Source organism: Notechis scutatus, chromosome 5, assembly GCF_049901735.1.
Source record: "Notechis scutatus isolate UNSWTSFEM ecotype Mainland chromosome 5, rNotScu1.2, whole genome shotgun sequence".
NCBI lineage: Eukaryota > Metazoa > Chordata > Lepidosauria > Squamata > Elapidae > Notechis > Notechis scutatus.
In genome coordinates, this window is record NC_142013.1 from 24,687,744 (window position 1) to 24,707,118 (window position 19,375).

At 36.6% G+C, this 19,375-nt stretch overlaps 1 protein-coding gene across 4 annotated transcripts in view; it reads right to left on the bottom strand.

Annotated features, from left to right (window-relative positions):
- STARD13 (StAR related lipid transfer domain containing 13) overlaps positions 1-19,375 on the bottom strand; it is a 115,293-nt gene that overhangs the window by 13,200 nt on the left and 82,718 nt on the right. For all 4 annotated transcript variants that reach the window (XM_026675009.2, XM_026675008.2, XM_087966357.1 and 1 more), the window contains exons 5-7: positions 14,967-16,345; positions 11,228-11,401; positions 3,266-3,425 (exon numbers count right to left, since the gene is read on the bottom strand). In XM_026675009.2, the coding sequence (XP_026530794.2) occupies positions 3,266-3,425; positions 11,228-11,401; positions 14,967-16,345 (1,713 nt within the window). The remainder of the gene's footprint in view (positions 1-3,265; positions 3,426-11,227; positions 11,402-14,966; positions 16,346-19,375) is intronic.

Sequence of the window (19,375 nt, forward strand, 5' to 3'; positions counted from 1 at the left end):
TTATTATTATTATTGTTTAGATTTGTTAGAGTTATCTGATTCCAAAAGACTCTAGATGGCTTCCAAAATATCCGATATGTAATTAAAATACAGTTAAAATGTCATAGCAAAACATAACTGACTCAGCAAAACAATAATAAAATTTTTAAAAAGAAGATGCGAAAGCAGATGTCACAAGAACATGTGGTAATATGACTGGCTATGATGTAGTCTCTAAAGGCTGATGACAATTACGAACTACTGTATTCCTCCATGATATGGAAACATTATGGTTTATTAAATATGAAAAGGGGAAACTTCACAGAAGAAGTGCACTGAATATTTTGCAGCTGTTATGGATGGAAAGGCCATATTTTAGATGAGTAAACTGTAATAGAGAACAGCACCAATCATAGTGGTAGTGGCAACAATGAGGTGATTGAGTGTACCAAAGACTCTGAAAATTGGTAGTGTCCATAATGTGGCACTTGAGAAAGAAAAAACAATGAAAGAGTTGTTGAAAGATCTATGTAGGCTTAACACATATAGGACTAAGACCTCAACTAAAACTCAGGATGATACTTACGATACACCAAGCCTCCCTTTTAAAGATGGAATCAATGACACAACAGTTCAAACTAAGTTATTGGGCAGGCACAGAATTTTTATGAGGGTGTTACAAAGATTATGGAGAAGAATTAATGCAGTATATTGCACCGGGGTGAAGAACCAGTAGATGGCACAAGATCAATCACAATTGTATTTTTCTTTTTCTTTTCTTTACTGGATGTATCACTGAAGCCACCTTTAGCAAATTATATGCCTTAACTACCAAAAAGGTAACAGTTGACAAAAAATTAGAAATAATGCCCTGGCTTCAGAATCTCTACATATATATTTTCTCTTACACAACAGGGCTTTTAGATGATTTATCACACTTGGGACTATTATAATAACTTCTAATAATGTGGCATGAGAGTGGTGATGCTGCAGTTTGGCACTGACAGGAAGCTGTGCTCTTCTGGACTACAGCCAGTACTGAACTATAAATTAGCTCTTTCCTTATCTTAGAGGAGGAACATTAGCTCCATGCTCTGTTAATGGGCTAGGGTGCTGGATAAAAAGCTCAGAACTTGTGTAAAAGTAATTTTATTTTAAATATATGCATGTGCATAGGCAATACAGCAGTGTGAAAATATGTGTTTCTAACAGGTGAACAAGCAGACGATTTCTAATAAATTTAGCAGAGAGATATGAAAGATGGAGATTGGGGAAATAATTTTGATTATCAGTCTAAAATGCATAAAATTGTGGTGCTCAAGAAATAAGGAGACTTGAATAAAATAGCTTCTGGATATTATATTCAAAAGAGGATCTAGCAATGACAAAAATAAATTGAGGGGTCAATTATTAAATTACTGCAGAATCACATCCAATTTAAGGGGTTAAAAAACCCTCTACTAGTAAAACTGTCACAGCCTTTGGTCACAAAACCCAGCTTGGCAGACATTATATTTAGGATTAAATTTGGTGTGAAACACTGACAGTGAGAGAAGGAAGCCTACCATGCGTAAGATCGGGATTTTTATTCAATATTTTAAAGATCTTTTTTTAAAAAGGCTCAGAATATAATATAGCACTTGATGCTTTTTAAAGTAAATCTCTCATACTATATACAGCCTTTAATAATCAGAGCAATGAGTCAAATTTTAGGAAAATGTAAGCATATTTCTTGGTGTCTTATATTTTTAATTAGTACCATTCCTTTTGAAAATTGCAATCCAGAAATGCCACCAATACCAAGCAGTTTTTCCTCTTAGATGGTTTTATTTAATCACACAATTCTCTAGCTGCAATGATAACATTAAGTGTTTTGAACAGGTCACATCTACAATATTTGGTGACACCTTATTCATGTTAGCTCTTTTTCTATTTAAGGTTATACAAGTCTCCAATTATGAGCAATTGAGATGGACTTCATTCCTTTTCAGGATTAAAAAAAACCATAGAGAATGTGTGACTTCTCTGCTCTTTCCTAGACATACAGGGAATTTCAATGCACAGATGTAATAAAGAAAATATGGGTTGACTGACAGAGCAGTCTGTTTCTACATGCTGCATATGTGGAAATGGATATAGAGTACTAATTTGCCATTACATCTTAGAGCAGAGAAATTGTAACTGTATCAAAGAACTGCATAAAAAAATTAATTAGAAAAAATATATAGTAGCATTTGTTTCTGATCTTGAGCTCCATTAATTATAAATGAAGAAAAAGCACGCGTCCACTCTACATTTTCAAGACAACTGTTACATTTTTCTTTGGAAAAGAATCCCATAGTGAAAGTTAGATAACCACAATTAGTAGATGTAAAAAGAAAAGAAGAGAAGGATTAGATATGTGGAATGAGAGAGAGAGAGGGAGAGAAAACTTACTGGCTACTCTTCAGCCATCTGAATATAATTAAATCCTGTCAAAATGTTTAGTATTTTTGAGTCCTTAAAATTAATGCTCCAGGTGTTCTAGGTCTCCAAAGGTTTAAAACTGATGTCTGTTTTAAGCATATTTTCTGTATAATAGACCGAAACAAAATAATCAGACAGAAATGGTTGGATATGTTAGGTATGAATCCCTTCCTATATAATGAAAACAGGAGGGAAGAGAAACTAATGGAAGTGGAGGTTGGAAACTGTTATTTTGCTGGGGGTGGGGGAGATAGTGATCCCCCTCCCACGACTGATCTTGAGTGTGCTTGGATGTCCTAATGAAGTGCTCTTTTTAGTCTATAAAATCCTTTTTTTCTTTAGATATAAAAAAGCTCCATTTTGAGTATGGTAGCAACAGAATCAGTAAATAATACATTTAATCATCTTGAAATTGGTCATTCTGATAGTGATCACATTCTTGATTTTATACAGTTTCTTTTCATTATAATATTTATCTACAGCACTGGGGGTTGGCAAAATAGGATGCTTTCCATCACATATATTTTATACTACAGGTATGCTAAATATCCCCAACAGAAATAAAATCAAAATAATAAAAGTCCAAGTTATTTTAAAAGCCTACAACATCTAGAACAGGGGTGTCAAACTCGCGTTGTCATGGAATGTATCAGGACTTTTTCCCACTTCGCTAAACCGGGCACGGGCATGACCAGTGCATGATGCATCCGGCCCGCAGGCTGCAGGTTTGACAGCCCTGATCTAGAAGATTAGTTTCAGATAAAGCTGTCAGGTGACTTTTGTGTACTTACATATGCATCTATCAAAATGAAGAACCTACCTGATCCAAGCAATTATTACGTAAATATCGCAAGGCTTGTTGTATGCTCTGTGGAAGGGGTTGCCCTGTTCTTTGCACATGGACTATTAAAGGAACACCAAATATATTCTTATCCTTGTAATCTGGAACCTTCATCCATTTCATGAACTTCGGTACGGACCTTAAAAACAATGATTATTTATGCAGATTATTTATATGATTATTGTCTGAATCCCAATATCTCAGACAAATTTGAGCCGGTTGATCTTGGGGAACCTCAGCCACTTGTATTCTGGATTCATGTCCTTCCTGCTTGGCTTCCTGGGAAGTGGCATGTACCTGGGTCCAAATGATGATTAATGCCTCTTTGAGGGAAGGTTTAGTATTGCCTGTCTCAAAGGAGGCAGTTGTGTGCTCTCTTCTTAAGAGACATTCTTGGACCCAGTTGTGTTAGACAACTTTTATCCAGTCTCAACCATCTATTTTTGGGGGAGTTGATGAGAGAGTAGTTGACTCACTGCTTCAAGTGACCCCAGATGAAGTAGACTATCTGGAACTTTTTCAGTCTGTGGTATAGAATGAGTACAACTGGCATACAAAATATACCTGTGCAAAGGCTCCCTACTCATGACTATCACCTGCTCTTAGAGGACAAGTTATGAGTACAAGAAAAAGCCCCCTGCATTTCTGAAATGCATCCCAGCGCAGAATTAAAGATGGGAAACCCCAACATGTTGAAATTATTCTTTATCAATTCTCTTGTAGACTTGCTTGTAAATTTGGGGTCATTTTCTTGCATGACCCACTTGCAATCCCTAGAAAAAAAATTTCCTGGAGTTTTAGAATGAGTTTTAACAGGGAGCCATTCTTGAAGGATTCTCCATTGCCATTCCAAGAAAAACATTATAATCTTTTCTTGACTAATAGGTTTCAATGACTTTTTTTTCACACATACACACATATTGAATAGGGCATGACTTGCCTTTGGAGTCCACATGGTTAGAACTTTTGTGTAATGAGGACATCCAAAGTTCATGATATTTATATATTGCAAAGCTTGCACAAAATAAGTTGTGATTTATTAATGTATTACTCAGACACACCTGGCCTTAGTTATTCCTTTAATTGATCTGATTGAAAGTAATTAGTCTTTCACGCTGGCATGCTGCCTACTGGATGTTTATAAAATAAATGAAACAAGCATTACACTTTGGGTTTGTCTGTTCACTTGCATTCCTTCTTTAGACCAGGAGCACTTACATGAAGCTCTAATAACATTCAGTGGGAGAAATATGCTAAAATTCAGACAATACAAAGGGGAGTAAATATTCCTAAAGTGCTTTTTCAAAAGGCAACTGGACCTTGTTTTTCCTTGAAGACGATTTGCTTCTCATCCAAGAAGCTTCTTTGGTTCAAAACTGTAGAAGCTTCTTGGATTCGAAGTGAAATGTCTTCAAGGAAAAACAAGGTCCGGTTGCCTTATGAAAAAGCATCTTTGGCAAGAACCATGACCTGGGTGACTGATTACTCCTATAGATAAGGGAGTAAATACAGGGGTGGGATTCAAATTTTGTAACAACTGGTTATGTGGGCATGGCTAGATGGGCATGGCCATGTGACTGGGTAGGCATGGCTTCTTCTTTCTTTTTTTGCAGCACACCTCCCCCCCCCCCCATTTTGGGGGCATTCTGGGCCTCAGAGAAGCCTCCTGAAAGGACATTTTTGCTCCCAGAAGGCTTTCCTGGGGCCCAGGAAGGAAAAAAATAGAGCATGGGGGTGTGTGCAGCACCCCCCCTGAGCTCCATTTTGGGACCTTCTGGGCCTCAGGGGAGCCTCCTGGGGGGCATTTTTGCTCCCAGGAAACTTCCCTGGGGCCCAGGAAGGAAAAAAATGGAGGGTGTTGTGGGGGGAATGCTATGCCCCCCACAACCATTTTTTGCCCTCCTGGGCCTCAGGGAAGGTTCCTGGTCGAAGCAAGGGGAATCCTGGCACAGCTGATCATAGGAACAGCTGATTGTGGGGAAGAGGGAAAAAGGCTTCCCTGGGATTCAGGGAGGAAGAAAAGGAGCAGGGGGGGACATAGCACTCCCCCTGCGCTCTGTTTTGGGGCCTTCTGGGCCTCAGGGAAGCCTCCTGGGGGGTGTTTTTGCTCTCAGGAAGCTTCCCTGGGGGTCCAGGAAGGCAAAAATGGGGGGTGGGGCTGTGCCCCCCTCCACTTTTGCCCTCCTGGGCCTCAGGGAAGCCTCCTGGGCTAAGCAGTAAGTGAGGTGAATCCCGGCACAGCTGATCATAGGAATAGCTGATCGTGTGCAGGGGGAAATAAAATAAATCCCTTAAGAAGTGATTGGGCAGGAAAGAATGCAGTCAGTGATGTCAAGCATGCGCGCAATGTTGCACATGCTCAAAAAGGACTGATGGGCGGGGCGGGCAGAGAGAGGCGGGGCCAGCCAGGGGCACGATTTGCCAGTTCTCTGAACTGTACAGAATCATAACAACCGGTTCTATAGAACCATTCCAAACTGGTAGAATCCCACCCCTGAGTAAATATTTTTTAACAGAATTGTAGTTATGGCAGAAAGATAAGAATAAAGAGCCCTCTGGCTCCTGTCCTGCTAGAGTGCCAATCGAAAAACTTCTTAAAATTCCCTTCAGTTTGAAATAACAATTACATTCATGGAAGGCACATGGACTTGGAAGAAATAGTTAAATTCTCTCTTTTGATCACCTTTGTAATGGATTTTCTCTCCCCCCCCCCCAAATAAGTATGTGAAATGCATTGACCTATTTATCATCTAATTTAGCTTTTATTAAGCACATTATTATAAGTGCTTTACATGTATGAAATATCAAATAGTTCTTGCTCATAAATTTAATTCTTCTCTATGCCTTTTATGCTGGTTCAATATTATTGGATGTTTGGAATAGATTTGAAGCACAAGTAGTTTTGGGAACATTGATGTACATGATGTTTGTATTATAAACCACTAGTTATGAATCTTTAGACATTTATTATTCTGTCTTATTTTATGCAATTCAGGAAAGTACTATTTTATCCCTAACATATTTGCAGGTTTTACATTTTATACATTTCATTTTTTTCACCAAGAATAGTTTGTTAGCAATGAAACATTCACCATTTAGTTCAATTCACTTCTTCAGCACATGTGCAACAACTTAACATTCAGTAAGTAATGGCAGAAGATTAAACTTGAAAGGATGTACAATTAATTATCACGAAGTGTCTCATTATGTCCATAACCTCAAATTGCATAATTTATCATGATTTAGCTATCATTTGTAAAAAAATATAGTAAATCCTGGATGAAGCTTAAAAGGATGGGTTTTGAATCAAGTTTCAGAGTTATTTTATGCTCTGGTTATTATTGTAATAACAAAAGTGGACAAACACCTATGCACATGAGAAATATAATCTAAACTTCATGAGAAAAAGGACAGTTGTGAGCTATCAAACCCCAATGTAGTGGCCACAGGAGTTGTGGAGATGGTTAACAGGCTAAGAATAACTACAGACAATAAGAGATGTGTGGGAGGGCTCAAATGGAGATGATGAGCTACCAATATCTATTCCTGACATGCTAGAAAAAGAATTTTAAAGAACAATTTCTCTTTTGTCTCCAATCGTTGCCTGTACATGAATTTTAAACTGCTGCTATCCAGAGAAATTCGCCTTAATTTTATGAAACAACTATATTTGAGAAGAGATACCATGCTTTGCATCGAGAACACCTCAAATTTAGTACTAGCATCTCCAGTTTAAAAAGAAGCAGATGATGACAAAGATCTTGTTTTTAACCAGAGAATGTGTCCACTTAAATGATGTGATTTTAATTTTAGTTTTAAAATCTTTTTTAAAAAACATTTAATTTTAAAACTGGAAACTGGTTTAGCGACTGTTCAAAGTTACAACAGCAGTGAAAAAAGTGACACTCGTAATTGTTTTTCACACTTACAACTCTTGCAGCATCCTCATGGTCATGGGATCAAAATTCGGGCACTTGGCAACTGGCATGTATTTATAGTTATTGCAGTGCCCCGGGGTCATATGAACACCTTTTCCAAGCCTCTGACAAGCAAAGTGAATGGAGAAGCCAGATTTGCTTAACCATGTCACTACGTTAGCAACTGTAGTGGTTCACTTAACAACTGTGACAAGGAAGGTCATAAAATGGGACAAAATTAACAAGAAATGTCTTGCTTAGCAATGGAAAGTTATGATCGTATGTTGAGGAGTATCTGTAATAAATCAGTAATACTGTTTCTCCCCATATAGTCCTATATTTCCATTATAAATAAAAGTGGCAGGAGATAAAGCCAGGTACTTTGTTATGACGAATGCCGACTTACCCAGAAATAATGTACTAATAATGTACTAAGACTAATGTACACCATGTTAGGATGATGTAGATTAGAGATCCTGGAAGGTTAGAAGTAGTAGCATATTTTAATATATCTTTACAGAAATAGATGCAGCCACACCAATCATGGTTGCCAGGATTTGTCCTTACCATTGTGGATGTCCCTACCATCCCAGTCAATTGTCTGTCTCTAGTTTAACAGATGTAAACCACTCATTTCTGCCAAAAATGCTACAAAATGGCACACCATCAGTTCATATATGCGATATTGAACATAGCAAAAATTCAGTGTTTTCCATTTTCTTCCTCTAGATTTAAATGGATGAATGCTTCTCTTTATAGACCTTACTCTGAATAGCTCTACATCGTACAGCTATCGACTAGCATAATCTTGTGATATTCTTTTGCAATGGAGCTATGGAGACACAAGTCAACTAATTAAAATCCCATATTAGCTCAGGTAGTGTTGATTAAATGTTGCATATGTTTATTGATGGTTTTTTTTTCTGTTGATAGAGTTTTACACAAAGGAATTCAGCTAGACTTCTAGAATTACTTTTCATGCTGTGAGATAAATATCTTTTATTGCTTTTGCCTGCATTTGGCTATAAAATGATGGCAATAATCCTTAGCATTTCACATGGCCTACTTAAATGCCAGTTAATGCGGTGAAGTTATTTAGCTGAAATATGCTACAGTAGAGCAAATACTGAATTTTGTACATCAAATCTGAAGATGTGTTACCAAGGGAGCCTGCGCTGTATAATCCCCATTGCCAAATTGTGTAGTGTGGTGTATGCCCAATTAATTTTCTGGGATCAAATGCCTTTGCCTCTTGAAGACATAAGAGATTGGTGTGAGACATGAGATTTCATTTAGGGCATGAGCTGGGTTTGGTTGCTTTGAACCAATTCTCTAGCTTCCTGGAGCAGAAGCAGAGTCCATACTAAGGAACTCAAACTGAATTAGGACACTGAATCAGGTCAAAGATCTTCATGTTCGATTGGAAGTTTATGAGTGCTGTAGAAAGACAGACACTGCAACTGAAAAGAATGCTGCTTGTACCTTTTCCTTCTCTATAGAGCAATCACAATGGGGGGGGGGGGAGGCAGGGGGGGGGGGGGGGGGGGGGGGGGGGGAGTTACCACACTTTAATTATTCTTGCAGTGCACTGAATGAAATGCACAATTAAAATGTTATATTAGAAACATGCAACAGATTTTTTTTATCAGGCCGAATGAGGAGGGTTTGTGTTTTTTTTTTTGAGGGGAGTTTTTTGGGGTGTTTTTTGGTTATATTAGTAATTTAAATAATTTCTTTTTTTTTTTGTAGAATTAATAATTTTTTAAAAATTTTTTTTTTTTTAAGTGTTTTTTTTATTGAAGACTGATGGAGGAAAAAATCTTTAGATGCTGGCCATTTGAAGTTCTGAATGTTGTAGCAATTTGCTGTAAAATAAAGAGCAATTTCTTAGGAGTGGTTAAGATGCTGGTCTAGATAGGGGTTTCCGGTTTGTCGGCTTCGCGAGCGGTAGGGATTCGCGAGCTGCGCGATCCCTGCCGCGCTAGCCGTTTTGGGGCTCCGACCCGGACGGGTGCGGAGCAAGGCTGCCCTGCAGGGGTAGCTGAAGGTAAGGGGATCCGGAGGAAGGGTTTGGGGTGTTGCAGACCCCCTCCCTGGCGGCAGAACCCCTGTTACCAGGACGGTGCAGCGGCGGTCCGCAATGGCCGCCACAAAGAAGTTGACAGCCGGGCAAGTATGCGCAGGAGGAAGAAGAGAAAGTTATTGAAAGTGAAAGTTCTTCTTGGTCGACCCAGGGCTTTGAGATTTATCTAATTTAATTCCTGGAAAAGATGGTTTTCTGATGATTTCTTCCACAAGAGAAAAAAAAAGCGGCTATTTTGAGGTGCTGAAGGGAAAGTTTACTCTCCTCCCGACGAATTAAGCCGGAAGGGAGAGGATAAAGAAAATATATAAATTTGGATCTTGTTGGAGGAGATGCCTTGAAGACTTGAGGACAGAAATGCACAATTAAAATGTTATATTAGAAACATGCAACAGATTTTTTTTATCAGGCCGAATGAGAATTGACACTAAAATAATTCAGCAGAATTTCCCTGGATAGCATCATGTATAGGCAATACTTGGAAATAAAAAAACATTCCCTCTTTTATAGGAGAAATAATCAATTTATAGAAACTTTTTTATTTATATAAGTGATTATTTTATTGAAGACTGATGGAGGAAAAAATCTTTAGATGCTGGCCATTTGAAGTTCTGAATGTTGTAGCAATTTGCTGTAAAATAAAGAGCTAGTTTCTTAGGAGTGGTATTTTTTTTTTTTTTTTTTTTTTTTTTTTTTTTTTTTTTTTTTTTTTTTTTTTTTTTTTTTTTTTTTTTTTTTTTTTTTTTTTTTTTTTTTTTTTTTTTTTTTTTTTTTTAAAAAAATTAAAAAAAAAAAAAAGATGCTGGTCTAGAAATCAGGAGAGTTGTGAGTTCTACTCCTGCCTTAGGCATGAATACTAGTTGGGTGACTTTGGGCTGATCATTCTCTTTTGGTCCAATCCAGCTCATAGGGTTGTTATGGGAAAACTAGGAGGCAGGAGTATTAAGTAGGTTTGCTGCCTTCAGTTTACCAAGCGAATATAAATATCTAGATTGACAATCACAACTGGGAGTGGAATTTTGGTCACTAAGTGATGCAGTTGTTAAGCAGGTCACCATGTGACCAGACCCAATTATACAATTTTTATTGCAAGCATTAAGTGACTCTTCATAGTTATTAAATGATTCACATGGTCACTAAGTGAATCTCTTGGTCATTAGCAAATCCAGCTTCCCCAATTGAGTTTGCATGTTGGAAGCCAGCTGGGAAGACTCATGTAATCAAAAATCACAATCAAGTGACCACAAGATGCTGCAATTGTTGTAAATATGAACTGCAATCCCATGACCATGATGATATGACGGTTGTAACTTCAAAAATGGTCATAAGTCATTTTTTTTCAAGGCTGTTAAAACTTCAAGCCATCATTAAATGAAATGAATTCAAGGACACCTGAATATATGTTTATCCTAAAGATAAATCGATCTGACATGATAAAAATCTAATAATCAACCAACTCATAGCATCTCTGTTTGGCATTGAAGATAAAACAAATACAATCCAATGGAAACAAAAGAGATGACAGAGCAGCCAATAATGAGTTAAAATATTATCTGCTAGTATTAATACATTTTTGGTCTTGATCTATCAGCTGTGTGATGCAGGAAAATACTAGCTAATTTAAGGTGTTGACAGCTGTGATGTGAGCAACCATGCATGCTTGAAAGTTACTTTTTCTTTTGAAATCTAGAATACTCCTAGATAATTAATGTATGTGTATATATGTGCAAAACATGCTTTCCAATATGACCCTCAAGTCAATTCAAAAAAATTCAGTTGTAAAATAACCATTCTTCAACATTTCTTCCTGAACTTTGACTCAATCTTTACAAACCTCCTTTGACTAAGCTGATTACTAATGAATTATTTTTTAAAAAAAAATATGACGAGTATTTTCAGGCTTTATAACTAAATAACATTTAAACTATAAAACATACTTACCATGTCCAACCATGCTTGTTTGACATGGAGTATTTTTCCATAATTGCTGTAAGACGGAGCAGGGAAAATTTTTGTAGCAGATTTAGCTGAGCAGCTGACTGATTGCTGATCTGGAGTGATCCTAGGGCATGGCTAAGTTGGTGAGAGATATGGAAACTGTGCCAACGTAATCGCCTTTATGTACATACAAAAAAAAATGGAATAAAATGTCTGATTGTCATGATAGATTTGTTTTTTTTGAAATCTGTGATGGATTAAAAGACTTTGTCCTAGAGTCAGAAGAATGTAATTCCAGCACGAGTCTAAAATGGCTTTCCTTTTACAAGATCCTGTTTAAGAAACCTATTCGTTTGAGGCATGTTATAGCAACGATAACAGTTTAAAATTGCCATTTCTAGTAAATTTCATTTGCCCTACTAGATGCCATTCTATTTCTGGGACATTTATAGATGAATACACTGATATGGAACATTCAATAACTTAATGTTCTTGTGCATCAAGATTTTATGCAGGTACAATAGATCCAATGAGTACAAAAATATTATTCTGATGAATGAAGCATAATCTAAGATGAAGTGACATTTTTCACACTGTTAAAAGACAATTTTATATTGCTTAGACAAAAAAGGGGAACTCAAATTCCTTATTCCATTCAGCCTGCATATCACCTGGATTTATCAATAACACATATTTATAAATAAATATGGGGATTCTTATCTCACAGGCTTTAGTGATTACCGCTCATAAATTAAGTATCTCCCAATTTAAAAATCCACTGATCCAAACTGAGTTATCAATAAAAGTTGTAGTTATTAATATTACCAGTGGGTGGCAACAGTCAAATTGTATTTATCCTTTAACATAAAAAATGATAACATCATTATCATCCAATAATTGATCTAGAATAAAAATCCCAGCATCTATCAAGATCTTCCATATAATGTTTAATGTTTAGCATCTAGATTACCACAAGATTACTACAATTTGGTGTGAGAAAAAGAATCAAAATGCAAATTTTCAGAAATAGTATATTTATACTATTCCAGAAATAGTTTTGAACTGATGTATCAGAGACAGAAAATATTGCTAATTCATTATATTTTGAGCCACAAACAGTCCATCTAATTATGGTTATGCAAAATCCAATACCGGTTAAAAATATGCATATGTGTGTCTGATTCAAGAGTCAAGAAATCAACGCCTCTATTTTTAATTGCAACTTTTTCTAGGTAATTTTGGGAATTGAAAACCCCCATAGAAATATACAGAACAATGCACCGAGTGTTTAAAAATGTCTCCTGGATAAGTATATGATAATTCTATGCAAAATATAAAGTAATATAGAAATTATATTATTTTTTAAATGTTATTTACCCCCAGGTAAGGCTATCAATATCCAAAGAATTATATTGATTTGAGAAATGTGTGATGGAATAATAATACAGTGCATTCAGTGCATATATGAAATGATACTTGCATTTGCTCTTCGCATCAATTCTAAATTAAACGAGCTAAAGAATATCCCACAATTTATCCAAAACATAATAATCAAGCACATCAGTGTTACAATCAAAATATGAAATTCAGAAATAGACAATAAAATGCTATCAGCAAACAACACCAATTTTATTCTGATGAATTGTGTAAAATACCATGGATATTATGATCTGATATAGTGGTTCTCAAACATATTAGTCTCAGAACCCCTTTATATTCTTAAAACTGATTGAGAACCCAAAGACGTTTGGTTTATGTGGGTTATATCTATCAATATTTATTGTATTAGAAATAAAAATTCTACCGCTGCATAGTTGAGAGCATCTTAACTAGCTGTACCTCAGTTTGGTATGGACATTGCACTATAAAAGAAAAAAAGGCATTACAAAGGGTGGTGAAAACCGCCCAACACATTATAGGGATTCCACTTCCTGCCATTGTGGACATTCAGAGGAAACAATGTCTGCATAAAGCCCATAGCATCGTTAAGGAGTTTGCATAAAGCCCACAGCATCCAGCCCACAAACTGTTTACTCTTCTTCCATCTGGGAGGAGGTTCAGGTGCCTGCAGTCTAAGACCAGCAGGCTAGGGAACAGCTTTCACCACACAGCGGTTTCCTTGCTGAACTCCTCAGTTTGTTTGTCCCCACAGTTATGCTGATGCTTCCCTTGATAATATATGATGTATTTTGTGTAATTCTCTGTGCATTTGTACTTATATTCAATGTGTCCATAAACATTTTGTACAGTTGTATATGTTCAAATATGTGCAGTCATGCTTATCCTTGTGTGCTCATGTACATACATTTTGTTGTGTTTTCCATTGACATATTCATAGATGCCTTGCATATTTGCATACATATATTTATATTTTACTGTTGTTTTGCACTTCTGGTTGGATGCTAACTGCATTTTGTTGCCTGTATCCATGGCAATGACAATAAAGTTGAATCTAATCTAATCTAAAAAACAGAAATTGTAATGTATTTATTTGACTTTGCAGGCTTGCTGAAAGGAGAACACTCCGAGACCCACTGATCTAGTATAGTAGCAGAAACTAAAGGATGTAAACAAATATCAAAGTGGAAATTATATATATTTCTCCACTATCTTTACAGGTAGTAGAGCCAGCTTGGTGTAGCAATTAAAACATCAGGTTAGAAACTAGAAAACCATGAGTTCTGGTCCTGCCTTAAGCAAAAGTCAGCTGGGTTACCTTGATCTGATCACTTTCTCTCAGCCCTAGGAAGGAGGCAACGAAAAACCACTTCTGAAAACTGCAGGTACCTATCCAGGCAGTTTCTGAGAATTGGATACTATTAAATGGAAGGGAAAAAAAAGGGCAATAACTCTATTGAATTCTACTGTATAGTGCAGAGGTGGTATTCAGCACGTTCTGACCAGTTCTGGAGAACCCGTAGCGGAAATTTTAAGCAGTTCGGAGGACCAGCAAATACCACCCATCATTTCCCTGCCACGCCCACCAAGCCACGCCCACAGAACTGGTGGTAAAATAATCCCACCATTGGATATAGTGCAACATTAATGCAATATCAGGGGTTTTCAGTTCAATGTATAGAATGTGAAGAATGTGTTTATTTTCATAGTACACTGAAGATGGTATTTAATTTCGTTGTATGAGGTGCAATGACAATAAAGTAAAGTAAACTAAACTAAAAATGACCATCTAGAATCTGGACTTATTTGGTATTTCACATTTGGCTATGTAATTTACTAATACTATCTATGCCTTTTATCAAAGGCTTTTTTCCATATCAAACAATATAATTTTAGCATTGCCTTTTCTGTCTTTGCTCAGATCATCAAATCCTCCCAATCACTTTTGCTTTGGGCATTATCCACTGTTTGCTCCACCATAGCTCATCATATAGTTAAACCTTACTCTCAATCTTTGAAGTAAAGAAGATTCTCCATCCTTGATCTAATCCTCTTAAAGCAATGTTTCAAGTAGCTGGAAAATTTCAAACAGCTGTTATCCCAAGACTCTATTTTCATAGGATGCTGTAATGGTTGTTATTTTTGACCATTTAAGTTGGCAAGGGAATTTAGTAGAAGATTTTATGGGATTACTCTGATTTAAAATTGAAACTGTAAATTATATATAGCATTATAAATTGCAATTAATTGCTATGATTTTGATATAGGAACAAATACATAATTGAAAAACAGTGTATTTTAATTTCCCTGTTTCCCATTCTTAGAAGTGTGATCTGCTACAAACCTGTTTGGTCTGGTAAGGGATGCTCCAACACCAGAGTCTCTTCTTTCTCTGACACCAGGAGCTTCTGATTCATTGAGAGATGCCCCGTCTTGGTCAATATCACTTGGGGTTGTATGGCCATCAGACATTGAGTTCTGTTCAAACTCTAAAGAAATTTTACTTGGTGACTGGCATGATAATGACTCAAATTCACCAATGGATAAAGCATTCTTTTTTTGTTCCGGTAATACATTTTTTGACCAGTCATCAATATATTCCTGAAGTCCATTGACATGTTGCAAGATACCATCCAAATGAGGAAAAAGATTTTCCCTTTCCAGATCCAGAAGATCTCCTGTGCTGGCACATAAATGAGAACTTGGAACATTGTCATAAATGCTAACTCTACTTTCCTTTGAACAGGAAACAAGGGGTTTGTGTTCTTTAGATGTCTTGTTGGTTAATGAAACGCTGTCTCTCTTCCAGTTCAGGACATTGTCTGTAGGCGAGAGACTTTCAATAGAAAGTGCCTTAGGAAATGTTCCTGGTTTGTGGTCTTTGGGAATATGAAATATTAGGTTTTCTTGGGAGTGAAATTCATTTTTGCAGCTTTGATCTATCACTTGTCTCAGTGTTGATCCTGTAAGAACATCTAGATCTTCTAGGTACATGCCACCCCGTTTATTTGCTTCATGGTGTTTGCGTTCTTTTAAGGAAGGAGTGCTTATGGTGCTGTTGTTAATCTCCAGTTGGCTGTTTTCACTGCTGCAATTGGCTGAAAATGGAGATCCTTGTCTGACTGGATCTTGGAGTGCAACTGTTTTATTTTGGAAGTCTCCATTTTCTACTTGCACACATTGCATTTCCTTTAAGATTCTGGGCTCATGCTGCAGAACAGGTGTACCAATGACTGAGAGATTAGTCAGTCCAGACCCTTTTAATTTTCCAGGTTGTCCTCTGGGTTTTAATGTCTCCATACGCTTCAGAAAGGTTTTTGCTCTGGTTCGTGTTTTCTCATTCCTGAAGTTGGGAGAGACTTCTGAAAGCTGGGAAGAAGGACCACCAATTGCAGAGGGGACTTGCACAGAAGTGTTTTTGATACAGTATTGTCCTGAACGATTAGTTTCCCTGAGGAGGCTTGTGATTCCAGACTGACTCCTATGGTCACTTCCTCCACTGCTCTCACTGTGAATAGAGGACACCTCAGGCTCACTCAAATCAGTAAGCACACTTTCGTTGCTGGTTGTGATTTTCATTTTAATGTCCCCTTGAAAGTCATGTTTGCCTGATTGATGAATCAAGGGATCAGGGTCTTCCACTCGAGACCATGTCTGGCTTGCTCTTTGGAAAGTCCACTTATTACTGATGGCACAAAGGTCTTCTTCATCTGAGTCTTCACACTGAAAACAAGACATAACATTTGAATGTCCATCCGTCCATCTACTGATAACAAGCGTAATACATCATTTTTCATCTTTCTTTTCATCACTTTTGATTTGCAGACTAATGGCTAATAATGACATGCAAGTTTTCATATGCATTTGCATATGAAATACCCTTTTACCCTTTCATATGCATTTGCATATGATACCCTTTTATCTACACTCGCCCAAACACATGTCATCCATCCATCCATCCATACACACAATCTTGCTCTTCTTCCCATTTTTTTATCCTCCTCTTCATCAGTAATCTGCAGATCAAGGATGTTTTGTTGCCATTAGCAATGGCAAATAATGTTCTGTTTGCTTAATATTTGCTGAAGCCATCAGAAATATTAAGGAGTGTCAGCTAACTGAACATACATACACAGAGGGGTGGAGAAAAGTTTGTAACTACCAGTTTCCAATGGTCATCAGGACATTGGATGGTCAAAATAGTTTCTCATCTTGTACCAGCAAAATCAAATTGTCTTGCCACGGAGAGACAGATAAGAAATAAATATCAATCAATGGGTATTTCAGAGGCTCTTGTCTTCAGAATAGAGGGTGCAGGTTCAACCATGGGTCACAATGAAATTTCATCAAATCCTAAGGAATCTAAGTTTTACTGGTTCAAACTCAAAAATGTATTAGTGTCTAAAGAAAGATCACAGGATTTGTTTTGATTAGCGACTAGTTTGATTGGAATTATAAGTTTCTTGAAAATGACAATGGAAGCCCAGACAGTACCCTAGAACTTTGGTTTCCTAAGATTTCATGCTATTCAGAATGTAGCACTGAAATCTATTCTGAACTATGTTCCTAACTTTCTATTTTTGCTGAAATCTTGGCTCTTGACATTCAGACTCTAGTTTAGTTGTCCTGACTTTGTGGCAAGCCTTATTTTCTATTTCCACCTTTTACACGATGAATTCTGCTGTGCATTATTAGCTTTCTGTATTATTAATTTGATAGGGGTCTGATTTTCCCCCCCAGCTGTTTACTTACCTCTCTAAACACAAGAGTATAGGGACTAACAAAGATGCTTTTTCCAAGAGGTAGCTGGCCTTTCTTGTTTTTTTCTCTGAAAACATTTTGCTTCTCATTCAAGGAGCTTCTTCAGCTCAAAACTGAAGACAAGAGTATAGGGTCTTGAAGTGCAAAAGCTTAGATGGCAAAGTGTTACACTAGCTAAGTAGAGTTCAACATTTTTTTAGAAAAACTACACTGAGAAAGGATGTGCTACAGTAGTATGTTTTAAATAGTTCTGTATGTTTGGGTAGGATGAAAAAATAGATAAGATTCGATTCATATTGAATTGCAATGTAGATGCTAAAATAGTAGAAAGGGACTTGGCTGCATATGGGAAGAGGTAAAGGCAAATGCAGTAAAATAATGATTTACTGAATGACAGAATATTAAATTTCTTAATGTGCTTTGAACATCTGTCTACTTTCCCAGAGGAATCCAAAAATAGAGTAATTACATTATTCACAAGAAGCAAAGTTACTGAAGGTCTTTCTGTTATGATGCACATAAAAATTAGAGATCATATGAAGCTAAGAAATAAAAATATTATCTGAATAATTTCATATACACAGGAAATAAAAAATATAACTTTACTTAAAATAAAATTGTTAAGTACTTAGATTTTCTGAAAAAAATCCTTTTGTATTGAAAAAAAAGATTTCATTTCTTAATTATTTTAGTTCTCATTTTGAGTTGTTTACCTTCATATATTGTCAAAGCTGAAATGTTATGTATATTTTTCTATGAGCAATTATTACTGAACAGAATGGGGCTTCAGATTAAAAGTCTGTTGGATTGAAAAGCATATCATGACATCATCCTAATTATACCTGATCCCTGATTAGCAAGATCACCCAAGTAATTTATGCTCAAAGCTGAAAATTACTTTTTTGTCCTAAGGAATTTTCACTCTAAATGTTGATAGAGACAACAAAGCAAAAAGGAAAAACACTGAAGTATGTTTTCTGAGATATGAGTCATTGGGAGACTGTAAGTTCACAGAAAAGTATATAATAACAAAATGATTTGCTCTTGGTTATTTGAACTCTTGTCATCATATGGTCAGACTATTGTAATTTGCTTTTACGTGGAGCTGCCTTCAAAAACCATTCAGCCAGTTCACTATGGACTGTTGAAGGATTATCTAGATCTCCTCATGTAACACCATTATTGCTGGAATTGCATGCTGTCAGTCATTGTCAGTGAGATTCAAGCCTCTAGACACTCATTTTTAAAGCCCAACATGGCCTAGGGTCTACATTTTTCCATCTTCTCCAAATAGAATCTGCTCTTCTGATAGAATTTAGTAGAGAAGCCCTACTGAGGTTCCAAGATTTGAGGGAATGCTATCTATAGGCATTTTGTGCTTGAGCACTCTCAGAATACAAATCACACTTTTTTGAGTGCACCCCTCAGCCTGACAAACGGTATGAATGCCTGCTTTAAGTCTACTTGAAAAGGAATAAAATGAAACAGCACTGACATCCTATCCCTTCTTATTTTGCTTCAAGCACTGCTGGCAATGACTTTTCCAGCACCAATGAAAAGAATTTGTCAAGCATTTTGAGAGAGAATCCAATGTGTACAAGGTTCCTTGGAGCAATGATCTGCACTATGCAAGCTCCTGATTAAAAAGTGCCCCAGGGAGAGGAGTGCCTTGTAAATAAAATGTTATTGGCTCCCTTACAAAAGTTTTCATATCAAACAACATTTTCTACATTCCTTCTTAAAACCCCTTAAGCCTTAGATAACGCCTGTGTTATACAATGAGCAGTAAACACGGCAAACTTTATTTTAATAAGTCAGCACAAATGAAAGAAAATAAAGCAAAAACAAAAAAAAGTCTGTTGCTTTTTATCTGGCAAGGAATCATGTTGTAGGGTCATACTCAGACTACCTAGTTAACTAAACAGGCTTTCCTTGTATTTTGAAAAGACCCTTGGGAATTGTTTTCTCTCTATGCAGATACCTTCAAATCCC